This window comes from Carassius auratus, chromosome 21 (assembly GCF_003368295.1).
Source record: "Carassius auratus strain Wakin chromosome 21, ASM336829v1, whole genome shotgun sequence".
NCBI classification, from domain to species: Eukaryota; Metazoa; Chordata; class Actinopteri; order Cypriniformes; family Cyprinidae; genus Carassius; species Carassius auratus.
In genome coordinates, this window is record NC_039263.1 from 19,523,770 (window position 1) to 19,547,069 (window position 23,300).

The window sequence follows — 23,300 nt, forward strand, 5'->3', positions numbered from 1 at the left end:
TTACATCCTCAGTCACTGAAATTCTTGAATAAAATAAAATAAAATAAAATGATAATTATGGAAGCTTGTTTCAGCCATGGGATAAAATATTAAAAAACACTTTTTTTGTCTCACAATCTTTTTAAATCTGTTTATACAATTCTAAAAGAAGATATTACATTTGTTAGAAATAAAGTCAAAATTGTGGGTTATAAGCTTTTGTGAGAGAAAATAAAGTGAGATACCATTCACATTTTTTTAATGTAGCGGTGGAGAAAAAAAGAAGAAGTCAGAATTGATATAAAAAGATACAATAATTTTTTTAATGGTATATCCCAATGGAGGAAATTAGCTTTGCTAGATTGTCAAAATATGCAAATGTGACCCTGAACCACAGAACTAGTCACAAACCCAGATACAACTATTTGAAATTTTTTTTATTTGTCCAAATGAATTTTTAGCAATGCATTTCACTAATCAAAAATTAAGTTTGGATATATTTACAGTAGGACATTTACAAAATATCTTCCTGGAACATGATCTTTAGTTAATATCCTAATGATTTTTGGCATAAAAGAAAATCTATAATTTTGTCTCATACACTATTTTTTGGCTTTTGCTAGAAATAAACCCCAATGACTTGGTTTTGTGGTCCTGGGTCACAAATAACTAAATGTATATCAAAAATAGTTTTCTTTAAATTAACATTTAATTTTGATAAATATAAATATTGTTTCTGTCCGTAAATTTGTGTTTCTCTGTCAGACCACCATTTGCCTCAAAATAATTAATTTTAAATGACATAATGAAAAGTGACATTTGAATACTGAGAAGCCATAAATAAAACACCAACAATACTATAAAACTACTATACTATACTCTTTCCTACAGCATCCATACAAAACTGAGCTCTCCCAGCACATCAGTGGAGGGTAATAATCAGACAAAAAGAGTGTCCCAAACTTATGTAAGGCATGTGAGGGCCGGCCCAAGATCCTCTGGGGCCCTGTATGACTGTCGGGTCTCATCGAGGTGCGTCATTATCTATGACACTTAAGAAGGGGACATCTACCGGTAATGGTGACACTGATTTAGAGTGACAGGAAGGTGGGGGGAGAAATAGGAAAGGAAGAAGAAAAAAGAGAAGTGGAAATCTACCTCCCCTGCTCTCACTGTCAGCTGGCTTCACCTGGATTGGCCTGTTCATCTGTGCAACAGAGAGAGAAGAACGAGGGAGGGGAAAAGACAGGACAGACAGAAAGAAGAGGGGAAAAGACAAGAGAAGACATTAGATTCGTAATTGAGCACAAAAACTATTCAAGAGAAGTGTTCACATTTACAGTTTGTATCAATACGGTCCATTCCAGTACTATTTGTGCCTGATAGTATAATGTCTGATGAAATGCCCACAAAAACCTTGAATGTGTTCATTCAAAATCATGAAATTATTCTTTGCAAAGCATTATTTCGTGTCATGCAGTTATTGTTTTTTTCATATATTTATATAAAAAATATATTTTATATATTTTTTATATATTTTATTTTTTTAATAAAAAAATAAAGATTAAGTTCACTGTACGTAATTCAAAATGAATTAAGGTTATTCTATTAAAATATTATTTCCTTAATTCTTTAAAAAACTATAATAAAAAGAATAAGCTTAAATATGTTTATTCAAAAATAATCAATTATTTTTACATGCCCAATTCATCAAAAAAAAAATTATCATCACTTAAATTATTCAAATTGAATGATAAACTTATATTAAAAATATTATTTTATGTGATGATTGTTGCATGACAAGTTATCATATTCTTGTATAAATAATAATAAAAAAGCTTAAATATGTTTCATTTTGTGATTTTACATACCCATAGTCAAAATGTAAAAAAAAAATGCCTATGAAATATACATTGCTTGAAAAAAAAAAAAAAAATTGATTTCAGCAAGAATAATTCTCTCGATGAATTTAGATTTTTCCATCACTCCATAATTTGCCTCGAAAAAAAAATTCATTTGAAATGACATAATGAAGAGGAAGTGACATCATTTGAGTTCTGAGGAGCCAAGTTCAAAGTTGGAAACTTCTCATCTCATTTAATATTCATAAATTGTCGTTCTGTCATAACATAGCCCCCCTGGCACACGAAACACTCAAACAGAATTCTATTTATAGAAAAAGCATTTGATTACCTAAATAAATAGAAAGCCATAACCTTATACAATCACCATAACAGGTGAGCTGCAGCAATTGTGGTGTGAAATGTTCCACCACAACACAGAATATATCACCATATTATTAACTTGAGGCTATGTGCATCAATTTATTAACACTTAAAAATATTTTTGTCTTCTCGGATAATGCAGAAGAAAAAAAAGGAAAAGGCAAATGTTTCTTAGAATGACTAATTTACAGTTGTACATCACAACAGAGTAAAATTCAGACACACAAAGCATTATTAAAAGAAACGCAAGTCAAAACATGCTACACATTTACATACATCTCTGTTTATGTGTGTGTGTTTGCGAGTGTGTGAGGTCTCACTAAAAGCGTTTCGTTCTGCTTCCTTCACTCGTGGCAGATTCCCGACTGACTCCGGCTCAATAATACATGTAAGCCACAGAACGGTCTGCGGCAATCAATTTTTAATAATGCCAATTGTCACGCTGCCAGCAGGAAGGAGACGAGAGGAGGGGAACGGATCCTGGCATAGGCCTTACAGACAGTCGCTCGGGGCACTGCCCCCGCAAATAAGACACAAACTCCACTTCTCTATCGCTCTCCACAGCAGGTTACTCCTGGAAATGAGTTGTGACGTAGCAGGTATGTTTGTATGACCCCCGCACTGTCTGCATCGCACAAAACAGAAAAAGTCCTTGAGGAGAAAGTCAAAAACAGAGGACGCAAAACAGCAGCGTATGGTCAAATTTATCAAATCAAATCAAGTCAAGTCAAATGTTCCTTGGCTCCAGATATATATCCATTTATATGACACTGCAATTTGTTTGGTTTAATAAAAAAGGTACATTTCTGCCTAGCCATGTGACCACAGATAATTCTTTTATTTGTAGTTTAAGTACATTATGTCTTTGCAACATTGAATTATTTTTCAGTTAAGAAATCCTAATTTTATTTTCGATTAAGGAGTTTTTCATCATTGATGCGAGTCACGAAAATATTACGCTGTTTTCATTATGATTCTTTTCAAGAAGTTGTTTTCATTATTCAACAGAAAGTGACATAAAAATGCAGTTAAAATTATTTACAGCAGTTTTCAATACAATATAGTAAATCCTGTTTTTGTATTTTCCACTCATAATTTAATCAATTTGGACAAAATTTTTGATCTGCTAAGTTAAAAAAATTTGTAAAGTTACATGATTAAATTCCCACATTCTGTAACAACAAGCAGAAAAATAACTCTTAAAATATTAAACAACTGGTTACAGTAATACAATGGTAATAATAAAATGCTGCAGGTGTTTAAATGTTTAATACTTCATGAAATAATGTTTTGTTAAAAACTTTTGAAAAAGTTTGGGGTCAGTTATTTTTTTTTTTCATAAGAAGCATTTTATGCTCACCTGAAATCTGAATTTGTTTGATCAAAAATACAACAAAAATATTAGATATTATTAAAATTTAAAAGAACAGTTCTCTATTTGAATATATCTTAGAATGTAATCTATTCCTGTGATGCAAAGCTGAATTCTATTTGGATTTTTACTCCAGGCTTCAGGGTCACATGATCCTTCAGATATCAGTCTAACTGCTTTTCAAGAAACATGTTTCATCATCAGTGTTGAAAAGATTAATGCTGCTCTATTTCTGTGGAAAAGAGTAATGCTTTTTTTTCTTTTTAGGATTCTTTGATTAATAGAAAGTTTATAAGAACAGCATTTATTAGAAATAAAAGTCTTTTGTAAGATCATAAATGTCTTTACTGACACTTCTAATCAATTTAATGTGGCCTGGCTGAATAAAGTATTTTCTTTAAATGACTGAATACTGAACGAGAGTATAAAAGTTTGCGTGTGCATTTCTGTGCTCATGCTTGTTTATGCATAATGACGATAAACTAATTAAATACCCTGCAATGCCAATAAACCACTAATTATGTTTATTAAAGTCATCTTCCAACTGCATATTTTACTGGACTCACAGTGGCTCATTTACGACAGAAAAATACCCAGAGTGCACCTGGTCAGCACACCTGTGGCGTCCTGGCTCTGGTCCAGACCAACAGCTCTGAGGTTTCTCACTTCATAAAGTTCACTTCTTTTTCAGACCTGATCACTCACTCCTTATTTCTCTCCATCCCCACATTTTATTGGCAGTAAAGTCCAGCTAAAGTTTTTAATGTGTCTTGATGCATTATTTATTTTACCATGGCTGCTGATAGCGAGGGCGGAGGGAATAGTGAAAAGAGAGAGAGAGAAAGCGATGGATAAAGAGAGGTAGATCTGGACATAGATCGGGAAGCAGAGCAAGGTCACAGCCTCTCACACACACACACACACACACACACACACACACACACACACACACCCTCTGTATTCCAGCAGGCCTCTACTCACATACATTTTAATGTTTTTCCCTCCCAATGGCACAAATGGACTCTGCTATGTGTGCTAATTGTGTTCCCCCAACCAGAATCTCACCCATGAGAGAGACACACTCGTACAAGAGCATTTCTCACACACTCACGGCCTTTATGCATCCTGACAGAGGGACATGCATGAAATGCACTTACATTGCAGGGTGAATCTGACAGGTACACATGGAAATCAAACCTAGTGTACACTCACACAAATCTCCTAGTAAGTGTCTTGTGAGTTTAATTACAAATTAATTTTGAATTTATTCTATTAAAAATATAATTTTACATGCCACTGCGTTTATCAAAATTCTAAAAAAATGAAAGAATATAAAAAATAAGCTTAAATTCATTAAAAATTAATCATAAACCTGTTCTTTTAAAAATATGATTGTGTTATTAATTTTATATTGAGTGAATATATTTTTATTAAAATGCTCTAAAAATGTAATTAAAAATTAATCAAGCTGTTTCTATTAAAATATTGTTTATAGATTTTTACTAAATATTATTAAAAATATTATGTGATGATTTTTAAATTCTTGTATACACTAAAAAAAGCGTAAATATTTTTCCGATTTTTTATTAAACATTATTCAAATATTATTCATGTGATGATTTTAAATACTCGTAGTCATTAAAATTATTTTATGAATAAAAAAACCATCAAATATATTAATTCAAAATGAATCATAAACCTATTCTATTAAAATTGTTTATATTTGTATTATTAAAATTATTACTTATTATTACAGAAATTATTGTACACATAACAAATCTTAAATATGTTAATTCAAATTAATCTTAAACTTACTATATTCATATATAGCTTAGTTTTTTTGGATTAAATATTATTAAAATATTATTAATATGTATGATCTTAAAATATTTAATCATTGATATTCTTAAAAAATGTAAAACAAACAAACAAACAAACAAACAAAAACTTACAAACATACATTGCCATGATAAGCAAAATAAGTTCTCTAGAACTATTTATATATTAATATCTAGAGAGTGTTTTTCTCACACGTAGCTTTTATGCATCCCGAGAGGAGGACATGCATGAAACGCGCTCGCATTCCCAGGGTGAATCTGTCAGGTACATGTGGAATGAGATCTAGTGCACCCTCAGTACGCACGTTAAAACCGAACGTGATGGCATGTCATATAACTGAGCTGAATGAAACATAATGTGGCATTTGGAGACATTTGTCACTGTGTTGCGCCACAGGCTTCCACATTACTTCCAAACAATGATTTCAGAGGCCCCTAGAGGACTTTCATCAGCTTCCTCTAGATGGCAGCATTGAGCAGGCCAATTTTTAGCCTTCCCGAGCTCCACATCACATATTCTGAGAGGGCAAAACCTTTTACACAAAGGAACAGTGAAGTAGTAGAAGCAGAAATGGCCTCTTGCACATGTACGCGTGAACACGGACAAATGAGTGTGCAAATCCACTTAAATCCATACAAAATCATGCATAATTCCACAAAATTACCCTTCTTTATAAATATGTTACCACAAAACCATACCTTTCTGTCTCTGTACCTCACAGGCACACCCTCACCTCACCAGAAACCTTCTGTCTCCATCTGTACAGGCCCCGCCGTCCATGTCTCCGCCACTGAGCCACAGCACGGCACGGCCTTATGGTGATGTAACTCTCTGGCATGCTGGCACACACACACACAAGCCGAGCTAAACGGCCACAGAAATGTACGCGCTGAGGGAGTGTCTTCCACCACGGGGTTCTTTTTTCCTCCTGTTAGCCCATTCTAAAGCACTCCAGAAAACCACGATGAGCTGTTACACACCACCTGCATGTCCAGTTCTGCATAATATCACTGCTTCTGATACACAAATGCACGTACAATAATACAGACGCTCTTTGTATGATACAGAAAGCCCAAGTCTTTGCATCTGAACCTGTAATGTTGTGGTTAGCGCATTTAGCTTAGCGCTAGCCACGCACGTTTACATTATGTAAACACTACGGAGGTCATTTTCAAAATATCTTCTTTTGTGTTACACAGAAGAAAGTAAGTCAGGTTTGGAAAAACATAAGCGTGAATAAATGAAAGAATTATAGTGTTTATGATGCTTGCAACTGATCCTACAAAGTAACTGGTAAGCGTTGTCAAAATAGCAAAACCGACTTTAGTCATGTAAAATATCCTACAGTATGTGACCCTTTCTTGCTCTGTTTTGATAAATGGAAAGCATGCAATGAATAATCTATCACTTTTTCCTCCGCTCTCACGGAGAAAAATAAGTATGATAAATATCACAGCCTTTATATTCAAATACAAACGGCTGGGCTGTCTGTAAAATACTGTTACAGTGAGGCTTTGAATTGCAGTCACGTAGCAAGAGCAGGGAGCAAACTTTCTACAAACTAAGGCAGAAAAAAAATTCAAAGTGCATTCTCACAGTAGGAACAATAATATTCCTTTCATTTCTCCACAAAGGGATGAGCGTGCTCTTTCAGGTTTCGTGGAGGAGGAGGTAATTCTTGAAGGATGAGCTACCCTGCCTTTGTTGTGCCGAGCACAGATTGCATTGAGAGTCATTCAAGACACGAGAGCCAGCAAACAAATACTAAATAAAAACATAAAGATAAATTATAAATCTACAGTCTTGTGTTTTCCTGACCGACAGACAAGCAGAGAGTACACTGCAGAGTAGCAGCGCTCTCTAACAATGACAAGGCTTTTAATACACTAGGGTCCAAAAATATGAGACCACACTGAAAATCATATAAACCTTAAAATAACCTTAAAGGTATAGTTCACCCAAAATTGTATTGTTTATTGTTATTTCAAACTTGCATGAGTTTATTTTTTCTGCTGAATACAAAAGAATGTGGGTCACCAAACAGTATCTGGTAGCCACTGACTTCCATAGCATTGAAAAAAATACTATAGAAGTCAATGGCTACCACCAATGCTCTGAAATTGAGTGAATAAAGTGAGTAAATAATAACAAACTCTTCATTTTTGGGGGGAAGTCACTTTGGATATAAGTGAATAAATGTACTTACAATTTCAAGACATTTAAATTACATTTGACCATGATAAAGACATTTTGTTATGTAATTCTGTAATTACCACATATACATTAACATTTATTCATATATTTACATTATTACATTGGGCCTATATTAAATAAATACACGTTATATAAAATTACTGTATACAAATATATGCTATAGTATTAGTTTTTAGATATTATATAAATATATGTGTGATAGAGATATTTAGAGAAATGTTGACATTTAAAATCAAATTATGATAGACACACACATACAATCCTTTAAATTAAACAGAGTACATTATATTACATAAATTATCATACAGAAATATACATGGTTAATGGTTAAATTAGAAAACTATTATAGAATAATAAAAATTATAGAATAACAACAAACTATAAATAATTAAAAAATAATTAAAACCCACAAATAACTGTTTAGAAATAAATATATTTCATTTTTCTCTATTAAACATTATATATTAATCAATTATATATATAACAAACCTGTCTTTACATAGCACACAAGTGCAGCTTTAACACTCCCTAACACGCACTATTTAAATGATTAGTGTGTGTCACACATCTTCAATGAGGGAAGTAATCTGGAGAGAACACACACAGCAACACAGCAACCCAGCCACCTCCACTCGAGCCCAATTTCCACTTGGCACTCTTCAAATGTTACTTCCTGCTTCTGCTTTTTAAGGTTCCTCCTTCCCATTCAGCATAGCCTTATTTCACCCAGAGCACCGGGGGCATTTGCTCAAATTTGGCTTTCACTGAATTATTAAACCACCACAGTGCCTATAACTCACACTCATTTTCCTTCCGTCTCTCTCTCTCTCTCACACACACACACACACACACACACACTGCAGCATGTCCTGAGGTAAGTCTTTAAAGCGCCGGAGTCCCGTGGCTCCTTGTAACCTTCCCAAACGACATGGATGGCTGCCTCTTTAAACCCCTGCCACCGTCCTCCTCCTCTCTCGGCGCCCGGGACTCCCGTAAAAACCTTGCGCATTTTACACCTCCCGCAAAAGTGCTTTGCACCTCGAGAGCTTCCGAAGGGTTTCATTTAATGATCCAGGAGTGTAAAATATCGCATGGCTTTGGAGGCATGTCTATAAATTGTGTCAAATGAAAATGAGACAACTTTACCAGCGAGGGGGACAGGGAAGTGCTCTTTCAGGACCCGACCTGGTGTGATTTGAATCTGCACAGAAACTCTGCCATAACAGGTGCATTCGGGAGCACCTGGCTAATTAAGCAGAATTTTGTTCTTTTTTGCCAGAAATGTGATTTGTGCACTTTATTGTGAAACGACTACTAGGAACTTAAATGTAATGTCACGCAATGAAAGACATCAGCTAATCGAACCCATAAAGACACAAATCTGCCATCTGCCTGTGAAATATTGACATTCATGGATTTTTTTCTCTAATCTGTTTAGCTCTGTTTCTCAGTGCATTTCTTGTCAGTATCTGCATCATTTTTTTCCCCTTTCAGTCTGAATGCGATTAAAATTGACACAAAACAGCATTCACAACTCATTTCATTTGTATAAAATGACTTTTCACTGAATATTTCCTCGGAAATAATGTATGCATCAGGATTTGACTGGATCATGAAATCTGGCATTACTGGTTAAAGGAACAGTTCACCTAAAAACGAAAGTTTGAATGTACTCACCCTCAGGCCATGTAAGATGTTAATGAGTTGGTTTCTTCATCAGAACATATTTGGAAAAATTTTCACTTGCTAACCAATGGATCCTAAATGGGTGCCATCCGAATGAGAGTCCAAACAGCTGATAAAAACACCACAATAATCCACATGTCTCCAGTCCATCAATTATTAACGTTTATTAATTAACCATTATCTTTATTAATCCACAATTAACATCTTGTGAAACAAAAGCTGCATATTTGTAAGAAACAAATACAAATACATTTGGATTCTTTTCACTTATAAATAGTGCTTGATCTCTGCATATTTATCTCCTGATTCAGAAAGATGACTTACATCTGGAGTAAAGCAATTTTAAGGAAATAAATCTCATTTTAGGCGAAAGCAACAGTTTCAAAACGTCTTGATGCTGGATTTATTATACGCAGCTGTTTGCTTCACATGCTATTAACTGATGAACTGTATTCATGTGGATTATTATGGTTTTTATCAGCTGTTTGGACTCTCATTCTGACGGCACCCATTCACTGCAGAGGCTCAACTGGTGAGCAAGTGATGTAACACTAAATTTCCATTCTGATGAAGAAAAACTCATCTACATTGTGGATAGAGAGAGAGAGAGAGAGAGCAGACTGTTCTTTTAATATTATTTATCCTCCCTCATGAGGGCTTGGTTTCATCAGCAGAAAAGGTTATTATTATTTATTTTTTTTACATGCACTGATGAATCATGCACAATAAAACCAGGGACATTATCTTGACAGTTAGTAATGGCATTGAATTTTATTTTCATATTGTTTTTACATTTATGAATGTGTTGTATTTAAGTAAATTAATTTTGGATTAATTTTTTTCTAGAAGTTTCTTGTTCTTGTGTTACATAAGCGTTATACTCCTCAGTAAAGTAATAGAGTTTTATTTTGCCTATTTATAAAGTGCAACAGGAACTTGAGGTGAAACACGCTCTAATGGGAATAAAGCTGAAACTGGATTTGAAACGAGAGATCTTTCACCTTTGCCTGTGAGGCTGTCTGAAAGTGAATAATAGCTATTTGATTTGTATCCTGTGACATGATAATATATAAACTCGACTTAGAAACACTTGGTTTTCCATGTTACAGGCGTTAACCTAATGTATTACTGATGCCATCAATATAGATTAGCCAGTAAAAAGTTAAGCATTGCATTCAACATGCAGGAAGCATTTAAGTTAAGCTTATTTATTTTTCACTCCTAAGAATGCACAATTAAACGGGAAATCAATTATTTAGATTTTTCACTGACCAGTATGTGAATAAAAGACATATTAGCAATAGATGAGCAACTGTTCAAAATATACGTTAAACTTTTTTTAGTACCAGTCCCAACCTCTCGCTTTCTCTCTCTTCTGATCCAAGTATGTGTGTGTGTGTGTGTGTGTGTGTGATGAGCTCATTAAAGTTGGGCCTAATCCATTAGAGAGGCAGATTACACATCACAAACACACACTCTCTCTCCCATCACTGCATAATTACACATATGAAAGCAATAAACAGCTGCAATAAGCTGCCTCCGGTCATTATGATAGTGACGATAAAAAGAGAACATTTATTTGACAACACGGGGAAAAGACAAACGTAGAGAAAAGAAAGAATATGTCCCTCTTTATTAAATTACACCTCCTCGTTCTCCCTCTCCGTTGCTCGCTCTTTGCGGTGTGTGGAGCATAACGTCTTGGTTGCAAATAAATCCTACATTCTCTCCGAGAAGTAAACATAAATCACCGCACAACACCCCCTTGCCTTCCTTGTATTTGCTTTTACTTATCTAATGAATAAAAAATGAAAAACAAGCCCAAAAGCTGTCAAATTGGGGACTGTCCTCCTCCTCTTTTTGCATTTCTCCCTTTCTTTTTCTCCTCTCACAACCAAGACACAAAAGTGAAGCTCTAAGTGGACTTGCGTAATTGCCTAGATATTATTTATGCGCTTCATACTATTAGGGCTCTTGTGATGTCCCGCTTTACACACTCTCTTTCTAAGCGCTCTTTGGACTCTTTTATACCTTCTTCAATATGAAATCAAATGCACAGATAGACTAGTGGAAAAAGATTTTGTTTCACTGGGTCAGACATATTGTGTGGGAAACAAAAGTTTGGATACGGTTTGGATAACTTTGGATACGGTTCCCGAAGTTTCTGAATTGAATTCCCCTCTTGTCAATTTCCTTTCCTCTAACAAACAAACAAAAATAGATTAATAATAAAAAAAACAATTTGGAACTCAGAATACAAGAAGCAATAAAATTCTATTACATTTGCAAATTTGGAATCATGTAAAATGAAATGAAATGAAATAAAATATATAATATAAATAAAATAAAATAAAATAATGTAAAAACAAATAAACATGCAACGTAGAGGTCATTCAAAGAGCAAAAATAAAATGAAAAAAAAAATTACATAAAAATGTAAATAAATTAATTAAAATAGTAAATAAAATAAAATATGCAATTGTAGCGACAGTCAATAAAAAAATAATAACGTAAAAATAAATCAAATAAAAAACTATGCATTTTAGAGGTAATTTAAAAAGCAAAAAAAAAAAAAAAAATGCAACGTAGCAAAAACAATAAAATAAAATAATGTAAAAATAAATAAAATATGTAATTTAGAGGTCACTTGAAGAGTAAATAATAAAATAAAATTCGCAATATAGCAACAGCCAATAAAATAAAATACAATGATGTAAAAAAATTAATTCATTTTAAAAATAGCATTTTTGTGGATAACGGCAAATGGTCAAAAGTAAAATTTTGAAAGAAATTACAGTAACAAACATGACACTGGTTTGTTTTTGTGACCATGGCCATGGTTAAGTGAAACTGACCTGGCCCACTCTAACCACTTACGACCAACAACTTACACACTTCTACCATTAGACATAAATGGGTCAAAAGTGGACCATGTGACCCATCAAATCATGCTGTAAAGGGATTTGAGAGGTTGGGATGGGGTGAAAGCATCCATCTGACCTTGTATTCTCTCTCCACAGTTTCAAAAAAGTCAAACAAGTGAAGCAGAGGTGTGGAAAAGAATGGGAAAGTGCAAGAATCGTGGCACAAATGACTGCAAATGTGATGGATGTTGACAGTTTTGGGTAGGAAGGTGTCAGGCTATCAGAAGCCACCTCTTCTCTCCTTGTACCACGTGTGACGCATAAGCCTTTTTCCGAGAGAGAGGCCACAGCAAACCCAGTCCTCAGGGACTATTTAGTGCTCTTACAGCAGTAAGCAATCATTACAGCAAAGAACTGCCACGTTTTAAATGGAGTTAAACACACAGGCTGGAACAGAAGATCGCCCCAGCCAACAAATACACAAAACAACAAAACATGCCCCCTTCAACATCCTGGCATGCCCAGACATGAAAACACACACACACACACACACACACACACACACACTCACAGATAACCTCCAGAACATACACAATCATCTGTCCTTGAAGGTCTTGCACTTGGTAATATAACCATCAGACACCTAATAATGTGATTAAAAGCACACTTTATTGGAAAATTATGTCTTACATTCATGTTTTCAAACCTGTATGACTTTGTATCTTCTGTGGAACACTTGAACATGTTTTCCATTTTATTCAAATGAATAGCAACTAAAACTTGCAAACTTTAAAAAAGATGAAAACAACATCATAAAATGTCAAAAGCATTCACTGGGATGATGATTTGAATCAGACATTATTGCGACTGTCATAATGCGCCAAGAAAAGCTAGTGCTTTAGTGAACTTTTGCCTTATATTATTGCTGAGTTGTGAGCTTGCTGAATTAAATATGATTAGAGAGAAAGTTTGGGCATCACGAAATAATAGCAAAACAACAAACAGAAAAGAAATCTCTCTTTTTTTTCATCCTCTTTGGCTGCACGTAAAAGCAAACTTCTAGAATTAATGATTCATGAACAAATAACTTAAATGAGCAGAATCATTTTAATGAATCGGCCAATAAGAATCAACTACAAAAATAAGTGTACAATATAAAAAGTATACCGTATTTTTCGAACTATAAGTCGCACCTGAGTATAAGTCGCATCAGTCCAAAAAACGTCATGAAGAGGAAAAAAAAACATATATAAGTCGCACTGGACTATAAGTCGCATTTATTTAGAACCAAGAGAAAACATTACCGTCTCGACTTATTTATCAAAATTAATTTGACATGAACCGAGAGAAATGAACCAAGAGAAAATATTACCGTCTCCAGCCGCGAGAGGGCGCTCTATGCTGCTTAGATCATGCTCTTGGTTCATTTCTCTCGGTTCAGGTCAAATTAATTTTGATAAATAAGTCGCACCTGGCTATAAGTCGCAGGACCAGCCAAACTATGAAAAAAAGTGTGACTTATAGTCCAGAAAATACGGTACATGCACATAAAACAAAATGTTACAGTAAAGACATGTGCAATGGTCCAAAAGTTTGAAATTCTGTTTATTTATTTATTTTTTTCTATTTCTCATAGAAAATGTATCATGGTTTCCACAAAGATATTAAGCAGCACAACTGTTTTCAGTACTGATAATAATTAGAGATGTTGCAACAAATCAGCATATTAGATTGATTTCTATGGATCATTTGACACTGAAGACTGCCAGAAGTTCTGTTTCGCCATCACAAGAATATTACATTTTAAATACAATATATACAATAAAACATACAATATTACTGTATACTGTATTTTATTTTATCAAATAAACGCAACGTTTTTGAGCATAAGGGACTTATAAATATCAAACTTATAAATGGTACAAATCACAGAATTCATTATATTGTAGTAGTTATTTAAAAGTGACAGATTGGATAGCAAATGCTGGCTGGAAACACAGATCGCACCAGCCGTGTGTGTGTATGTGTGTGTGTGGCAGCCGACTGACGTCACATGCTCACTCTCGGAATCGCAGACTCCATCTGCACTCATTAGAATAGACTCTTGTGCAGATGTGCCCCCATCCGCTCCTTAACAATAAACTCAATAAATGCACATGTACATTATTAGACTATTGCTTTCCAATGAATTCACTTGCTATCTCTTTCTCTGGCTGAATCAGCCAAGCACCCACCAGCTCCTCTAAACACACACACACACACATATACATGGCTGTCATTCCTGTGACTAGAGGTCAGCAGAGCCCTCTAAGATGAGTGGTGAGCACAGCTGGGTTATTTTGCTTCAGTCTCCGAGGGTTTGCGACATCCGTCCTCTTCCCATGATCACAGATGTTTGCATGTGTGTACACCTAGCGAAGCTAATCTTATTAGCACCTCTGAGGATTCTCGCTAGCAAAGGCAACACACTCTGAGGCTTTAAGTGTGACAGCAGGAAGACCTGCCAAAAGAGAAGTGAAACGGATAGATTCCCGATTTAATCCTCTGCATTGATTAAAACCTTTTTCAAATCAGCACCAGACTATTGAACTCAAATCCCCTGGAGAACCAGGAACCAGAAATGTTTCAGCTGCAATCAGGGACAAGGGAACTGTGGGAGTTGGGAATTTGCATGAAGTGAGGTATTGATTTACAGACAATATCATTAAAACACAGTGTGCCAAAGTCTCTAAAAGTCTCTCCGGGTCCAGCAGGAACAATAAACCGGCCGTTGGCTGAACGAGACAATTGTTTGCTTAGTAATGTGCTCTATGGGCTTTGGAAAAGGCAATTAAAATATATCATTTATGTCACACACTAGTCTCAGCCACAGGTAATTCACTGATCGTTTGATGCCTTTAACACAAAAATGGAGAAAACATTGAACGTTTACAATTATATTATTTTTTTTTTTGTTAGTTGATTTATTCACCAAAGAAGCATTAAATGATCAGTAAAGACATTTTTTTTAATAAATGCTGATCATTTTAACTTTTTATTCATCCTGTCCTGAAAAAAAAAGTATCACAAAAATATTAAGCATTACAACTGTTTTCAACATTTATATTAATAAGAAATGTCCACGTATTAGAATGTAATCAAGCTAGTTAAAGCTTTTGTCAAATTAGCAGAAATAATCATTAAGGATGTGCTGAAATTATATATAGTAATCACATACCATCATTTTTCAGCTAAATAACTTTATGAAGTTTGATTATAGCTGTGATTCTTGTAAATTTTATTTTCGTCACAAAACAAAATAGTGAACAAAATTGAACTTTAAAGAAGTATATTCAAGGCTACATATTCAGTGTTTGACATCAGTATTGTGAAATTTTGCAATTTAAAATAACTGCTTTCTATTTGAATATATTTACAAATGTTATTTATTCCTGTGATGCAAATCAGAACTTTCAGCATCATTTCTGTGTCTTCAGTGTCACATGATCAGAAAACAGTTGTAGAAAGTTGAAAACAGCAGAACGGATTTAAAACAGAAATATTTTGTAACATTATAAATGTCATTACTGTTACATTCGATCAATTTAATGTGTCCCTGCTGAAAAAAAAAGTATTAATTAATAACAAAAGAAAACCGCCTCAAACCTCTGGTTGAAAATGCATTGTTTTATACGGTCTAAAGGCTTTCTGTTTAATTTGGCAGTTCTTGGCGTGAATAAGCTGCAATGAGGACCAGATGAGAGACTCCACACACACACACATACACAAACACACACACACACACACACACATAATCTAATGCAAGAAGTATGGAGTAAAAAACTCATTCACCCCTCAGAGCGGCAAGGACAGCAAAGAGCAGCAGTCACTTCAAGCACTTTCTAAAACATAATCGCTCCTGCTTCCACAGACCCCCTGCCAACCCCCGAAACGACCTCCCTCCACCAACTGCACCTCCCTGTGCCCCCTGCCAGCCCGTCTGTAGCATTTTAGAACAATGATTCAAATCTTTAATAATTTAAAACATGCTCCTCTAAGAGGGTGGGGTGATGAGTGAGAGAACAAGAAAGAGAGAAAAAGAGAGGGATGGTGATGGCAGAAAGGAAACACTTTCATATTTCCGCTCTTTGAAGAGAAATGAAATAGTGTCTTCTCCCTATAGGGCGTAAGAGCAGCACAGGAGCTCCTCTTTCTCCTTAATTTACTCCCTTTCATTTGTAGACACCCTCTGTGGAGTTGGGAGGGCAGCCAAGACCACCAGCCCCGGCCCCGTGCAGCGGGGACATCGCTTTCATTATTAATTTCACCAAATTGTGTCTGTGAATTTCTAATGAAGGCCTGGGTCAAAACAGAGTCTCTCGCATTAGGGGATGGAGACGGGGCAGAAATCTCACGAGCTGGTTTTTATTGTCAGGACAAAGAACATTAGTGCTTGAAAATGCAGCGAGGTTGTGTAGAGAGGCAGAATCAAAACTACACTGGCTTTGAAAATTGGAGAATGTTCCAGAAATTTGTTTCTTGTGACTGTTGACCTGGCAACAAAAAGTCTAAAAATTATGTTTTGACATGACGCTGTACTTGGAGGTATGATAAAAATAATTTGCACTGAATGTACCAAACAATTTATGAATAATAAATACCATGGACTACTGCATGGTCCCAAAGATGTCTGCTCAGACTAAACGCTCAGATCATTCAGGCTAAAGACCTCAATTCATGAAACATGAACAGAGCAGATTCAAGTTATTTGTTTGTAAATCATTCTTACATAAATTATCACAATCAAATTACGGAAGAATAGTTATAGGAACAATTCAACCATCCAGAAAAAAGAAAGAAAGAATACAATCAATTACTGCACCAGTTTATAATATCTTTGTTGACATGAAAAGAAATATGGACTCATATTAGCCAAAGTTATTTGGAATCGTCAGTTAGAATGTATTGAAAATTATATATTTTGCATCGTGTGCCATACAGATGATTTCCAGCAAAATCGATTTATGATATTAGCTGTATAATTTCAAGCAAATGTTCTTTTTTATACAGAAAAAAAGTTATAAAAAATGCATTTATACACTTACATTTATAGCAACTATGAAATAAAACATAAAAGTATCTAGTATAAAGTATAAAATAAAAAATACATATAAAAATATTTTTAAGAAAATAAATAAATACAAACCAAAACGAACATTTCTGCCCCTACATTTTATGGAAAATAAATTGAACATTGTAAAAATGAAAAAAAATTTTTTTAAAAATATTTTAATGTAAATAGATTGTAGGAAATTTTGAAAGTTTTCGGTTTATTTATTTTTACATTTTTTTAAACAACTGTACATAGAATATCTTAAGTAAAATCACTTTTTATTGACTGAATTTCTTTTCTTTTTCTTCTAATTTTTTTGGTGTTCCAACTCATGCATGCAATGTATTCAGAATTCTACTCCATCATAACACCATAATAACATGTATCTCACTATTTCTGCAGTATACAGTGAGTAAGCATAGAATATTAGCAGCTATACCTGCCAATATTTCCCACAATGCAATGTGCTCCAAATAACCTTTTATGTCTAATGCAATGCATAATCGTACAAAAATAGCAGTGGTTCTAGCAGCGGTATTAGAAATACCACACTAGTTGTACAATCTGCCATATGCTTACATTATTAAAGGGCAGAAATAGTATGAGTAGTATGTTAGTATGCTATTCTGAATCCAGCCCAGATTTCAAGTTTGACTCATTATTGAGTTGGTTTGACAAAGCTTTAGTAATTTTTATTTTAAAATACAAAATGACAATAATTACGATGACAACTGGATGCCACCTGAATGCAACTTTATGCGGTCATGAAACTTTACCTCAAACTCAAATAAAAAACACAGCCATTGTTTGCTGATTGATTTCTGACTCACTAACTTTTTCATAACCTGAACAACTTCTCCCTGATCCATCTCTCTCTCTCTCTCTCTCTCTCTCTCTCTCTGAGGTTCCTCTCTTTCTCTGCAGGCCTGGAGTGCAGTGTGGCCCAGGGGAGGATTGGACTGTCTGTCACAACCAGAAAAAGTCCTGCCTGGCTCTCCCTGCAGGGACCTGGCAAACCACTTACACGGCCAAACAAAAATCAATAGCTTAATGATCCAAAACCAGTAATAGAAAGAGAGAAAAATCCCACACACCCTCTAAAACAATAAAATGTCTTTTGGCAAGTGCAACTCTTTCCTGTTTCTCAGTGTGTGTGCACATGTGCGTGTGTTCATGCAGCTTAGCGGTGCAAAACGTATTGATTTACTGATTCCCCCATCTTTGTCCAGTTTTCTTCTCTATCCTCAATGCGATATACTACAGCAAAGACTCTTGGGACGATTACACTACAGTGAGACTCCAGGAGAGAAAAGGCTTGTGTCTGCATGAGCTTTCCACAGCTTATATCATATAGATTTATTAGCATGGGTCACGACCAAATCAAAACCTTGAACCATCTACTCACTACAATTTATAAGCATCTAACAGCAGCTAGTGATGGTTTGGCAGGGGAAAAGCTGTTCTTTCTGGGCCTGGGCTCCGGTGAATGCCCGCCTTCGGTGGGTAATTTAGCGATTAGAAGACAGCTCGTACTTAATGATTTATCCCGGGCCAGGCTCTTGTAAAAGATCACAGAGATGTGGTTGTTAGCTGCTGGGAGAGGCCATACATGCACTGCAGTGGGCCACCGCTGTCTGCTCTGAAATAAAACACCAGGACGTCACATGTCATCAGCAGGACGGGCCTTGAACCGGCCGTAAAGATGATAAGGCTGTTTAGAAGCATGACGTAATGGAAGGGGTGACAACAATGGGGTCACATGTGCAGATTTGTGGGAAGACACAGGCAGGCAGAAATATAATTCTCTCTAGCAAGGCACACTACACAAAATCTACCCTTAAAAAGGAGGAATGAACTCTTTTTAGCTGTGCTCTTCCCTCTAAATGATTTCTGGGAAAATGTAAAAAAAAAAAATCATTCTTAGCACATATATATACATATATCAAAAACAAATACATAAACATTATTTAATAATTACTAAATAGAGATACTAATTATGGATATTAATTGATATAGATATGTGTTATTAATAAATATAATCAAATAATCAAATTATTTTAGTATATTTCTCATTATGTGAACTATTTGGTACAAGTGAACAGATTGTGTATACAAAGTTTTGACAATTCATAATTCTCAAATGTATTAAAATATAAAATGTACAAATATATGTAAGATTGATCAAAAAATATTTAAATTGATAAACACTTTTTTTTCAAATAAATGCTGTTCATTTGAACCTTTAATTCATCAAAGAATCCTAAAAAATACAAAAATATTAAGCAGCACAAGTGTTTCTTCACAGTGTATTTAAAAAAAAACCTGAATAACAATCCACTTATCTGTACAAATAAAGATCAATGTCAAAAAATTATTTGATTAGGGTTTTAATATTAAATATATATAAATATATAATAAAACATTTCTTCTTTAATCACAATTTTCTTTCTTTAAAGGGTTAGTTCACCCAAAAATTTTAATTAGATTGTGTTTTACTCACCCCTGAGGCATCCTGGGTGTATATGACTTTCTTATTTCAGACGAATCCAGTCTGAGTTATATTGAAAACTCTTTGAAGTTCTCTCATTGCAGTCAGCGGGCGTTGCATTGCTTCAGTCCAAAAGAAGTTAAATAAAAAGCGTCCTTACATAAATAAAAAGAGTCTCACCTGGCTCTGTGGGGTGTACAAAGGCCTCCTGTAGCGTCTTGATGCGCTTTTGTAAGAAAAATATCCATATTCAAAATGTAATAACCACTTTAATCTAGCTTGCGCTCACTGTTGAAAATGGAATCAGTTCCAGGGGAATAACATATGAGGACAGCTTTGCCTTTGCATATGCGCTGCTCAGAGGTGACGTATGCGGAAACTCAGCGAAGAGATCAAAACAAAACAACGGTCACTAATCAGAAGTACAAAACGAGGATTTGTAAAGAAGAATGTCAGAGGATTTCGATATAAGCCAAGAGGAGGCTTTGCTAAAGTAAGGAAACTTTGCTTCTTTTGATTCTGTAAGCAAAAGTTGGTTTTCGAGAGGCTCACCGGTGCATGCACAATGTTGACCTCATACGTCATCAGCCCGAAGCAGCTTCCTTGTACAACTGTTGGCGCGAGCTACATTCAAGTGATTTTTACGTTTTGAATATGGATATTTTTCTTACAAAAACGCATCGGGTCACTACAGGAGGCCTTTGTTCAGCCCCCAGAGCTGTTTGAGAATTTTTTTTTATGGAAGAGAGCTTTTCATTCAGTTATTTTGTACTGAAGGAATGCAACACCTGCTGACTGCAATGATGGATCTTGAAAGATCATAGAAATTTTTTAATATAACTCCGACTGGATTCGTCTGAAAGAAAAAAGTCATATACACCTAGGATGCCTCGGGGGTGAGTAAAACGCAGCCTAATTATCATTTTTGGGTGAACTAACAAATTTGAAAACTTCCATTTATTTATAGGCTATATGAATTCAGTTATTTAATAATTATATATTAAAAAAATCACCCTGGGCAGAAAATGCAAAGTCAGTGAGTGCAGCGGAGCTCCACAACGTGAGTGGGGTTGTCATGACGACTTGTTATCCAGAGCGCTCCCCGAGGCAGCTGGGAAATCAGGAGGGGAGGGCTACAGGGACCGAGGCTATTCTTAAACACACAGCAACAGGCAAATGCAATTACAGGCACAGAGAGACAGTGGTCTAATCAAATCAGCAGGGAGGGGAGGGGAGGAGAGGACAGGGGTGCTGTCAGATGCCTGTAGCTCACGACTGGAAAAGCTCACCCAGATGCAGACCTCTGCTCTCCAAATGGGGTCTGACATGGTGTGGTGCCCACAAACACAGCGGGCTGCTGGTCCACACGTCCACACAAACACAGACTTACATAAAACCACACAGCTGTTTCAGGCCAAGGGGTAAGAGGTTTAAAGTCAGTTCAAGAAATGTTTCATGCCATGTATGATCACATTAGAGGCATTAAACATCAAATGTCCCTAACCAAATTAACACTAAAAAGTAAAGCAAAATATTTGTAGAATTGAAGCATATAATATTAAATCTATACAATAATATAAAATATAAAATAATATAATATAGAATTGCAATATAATATTTAAAATAAATGTTATAGCACACACCCACACTCACTCACTCACTCAGTCACTCACTCACTCACTCACTCACTCAGTCACTCACTCACCCACTCACTCACTCACGGGTCAGTAAGAAAATAAATTAATACTTTATTTAGCAAAATGCTTTTCAAAAACAAACAAACAAACAAATCAAAAGAGCTAGTAAAGAGGTTTATAATGTTTCAAAATATTTTTATTTGAATTATAAAAAAAAAAAAAACGTCTCTTGAGCAGCAAATCCGCATATAAGCATAATTTCTGAAGGATCATGTGACGGGACTGGTAATGATGCTGAAAATTCAGCTTAGACAGTACAGTGTGTTTCAAAATATATTCAAATAGAAAATAGTCAATATGTAATATTATTTCATAATTTTTATTTTAATATTAATGATAGGTAAAAATTGATAGCCTGAATGCACTGTAAGTCGCTTTGGATAAAAGCGTCTGCTAAATGCATACATTTAATTTAATTTAATTTAAAAACCCATTCAAACATTTGAATGGTATTATATCATATATTTTTATGTGAAAACCTCATCATTAGGCTACTTCATATATATTACATGCATAGAAATTATATGTTTCATATCTTGATTATAATTGACATTTATAAAACGCATGTTTATATATTTTGTAGGAAAAAATGTTTTTATTTTTATAAATAGTTGAAAAAAAGTTTCAACTATTTATTACTGGCATATCTCCACTGACCCCTCAATGACAGTTGAGTCTCTAAATTGTCTGTGCATGCCTTGAAGCTGTTCAGGTGCCTGGACCTCTACGGCTCACACTTTCAAATGTTGAACTGACCTCGGTGGCCTGTACTGCAAAACAAGAAATGGTAGGTTTTGCTCAAATAGGTTAGCGAAAACAACAACCTTTGCTCACAGCTTTCTAAACGCACTTTCAGTGTACTTTCTAATCATGTTTCTTGCCGTTGTGTGCTTTGTGCTGATAAACGCTAGGCAAGCACTCAACTTGAGTTGACCTCTGTGAGTCACAGCAATCATTTCTCATAAAGCATCTCGATAAAGCCAACTAATCAAGTATAATAGTGTGCTGCGCCTTTCCAGGCACCTACCTCGTGCTCTCTAGGGCTGGAAAAGATCCTTTAACCTTCTTTACTTAGCACGACTACTGCGTAACAAACTCCTAACTCAGTCCACCCCAAGAGCGTTGGCCCCGGCATCCGCAGAGGGCCCAAGTGTGAGAAGTCAGGCCTGCCTGCTTTCCCCTTTGCGTTAATGAGCAAGGTAATTACTGATGGCCTAACCCTGGCCGAGGGAGCATGCCTGGTGCTGTATAGAACCACACACACACACACACACACACACACCTTTAATTAAAAATTACCTCTCAGGGACCAGGAGAGAGACAGATAAAGCAGAAGATGAAGTGCATATTATATAACTTTATTTGTCATCTTTTAAAAATATTAATTAATTTAATATTATTTATACAGTATACAGTATATTAATACAGTATGATATTTCTTATTCTTTAAAATGATTTCAACTTAAATTTTCTTTTTAATCAGAAGACATGCAAGTTTTTCATTCAGAACTAGTACAAATCAAAATGATTGTAAGAAACAGCAGTATTTTCCAAAATATATAGAGATCTTCTAAACAAATACTGCAGGCACTTCTGTCAACATTTTTGAGCGATAAAGCAATCAATTTACTGAATCAGACTTTTGAATTGATTCACTGAAACAGCCACTTTGAACTAATTCATGACAATGACTCTAATTTCATTATTTCTACTCAATTTGAAATAAGAGAACAAAAGCTCTAATATTCTCATCATGAGAAAAAAACATTGTTACAGTAGTATAATGTAAAAATAGACATTATTTGTATTAATGTATTATAAATTACATTTATTTATTATTATTT

At 34.9% G+C, this 23,300-nt stretch overlaps 1 protein-coding gene across 10 annotated transcripts in view; it reads right to left on the bottom strand.

Moving 5' to 3' along the window:
- Positions 1-23,300, bottom strand: part of celf4 (CUGBP, Elav-like family member 4) — a 110,570-nt gene that overhangs the window by 17,558 nt on the left and 69,712 nt on the right. For all 10 annotated transcript variants that reach the window (XM_026196581.1, XM_026196584.1, XM_026196582.1 and 7 more), the window contains exon 3: positions 1,138-1,186. In XM_026196581.1, coding sequence (XP_026052366.1) covers positions 1,138-1,186 — 49 coding nt within the window. The remainder of the gene's footprint in view (positions 1-1,137; positions 1,187-23,300) is intronic.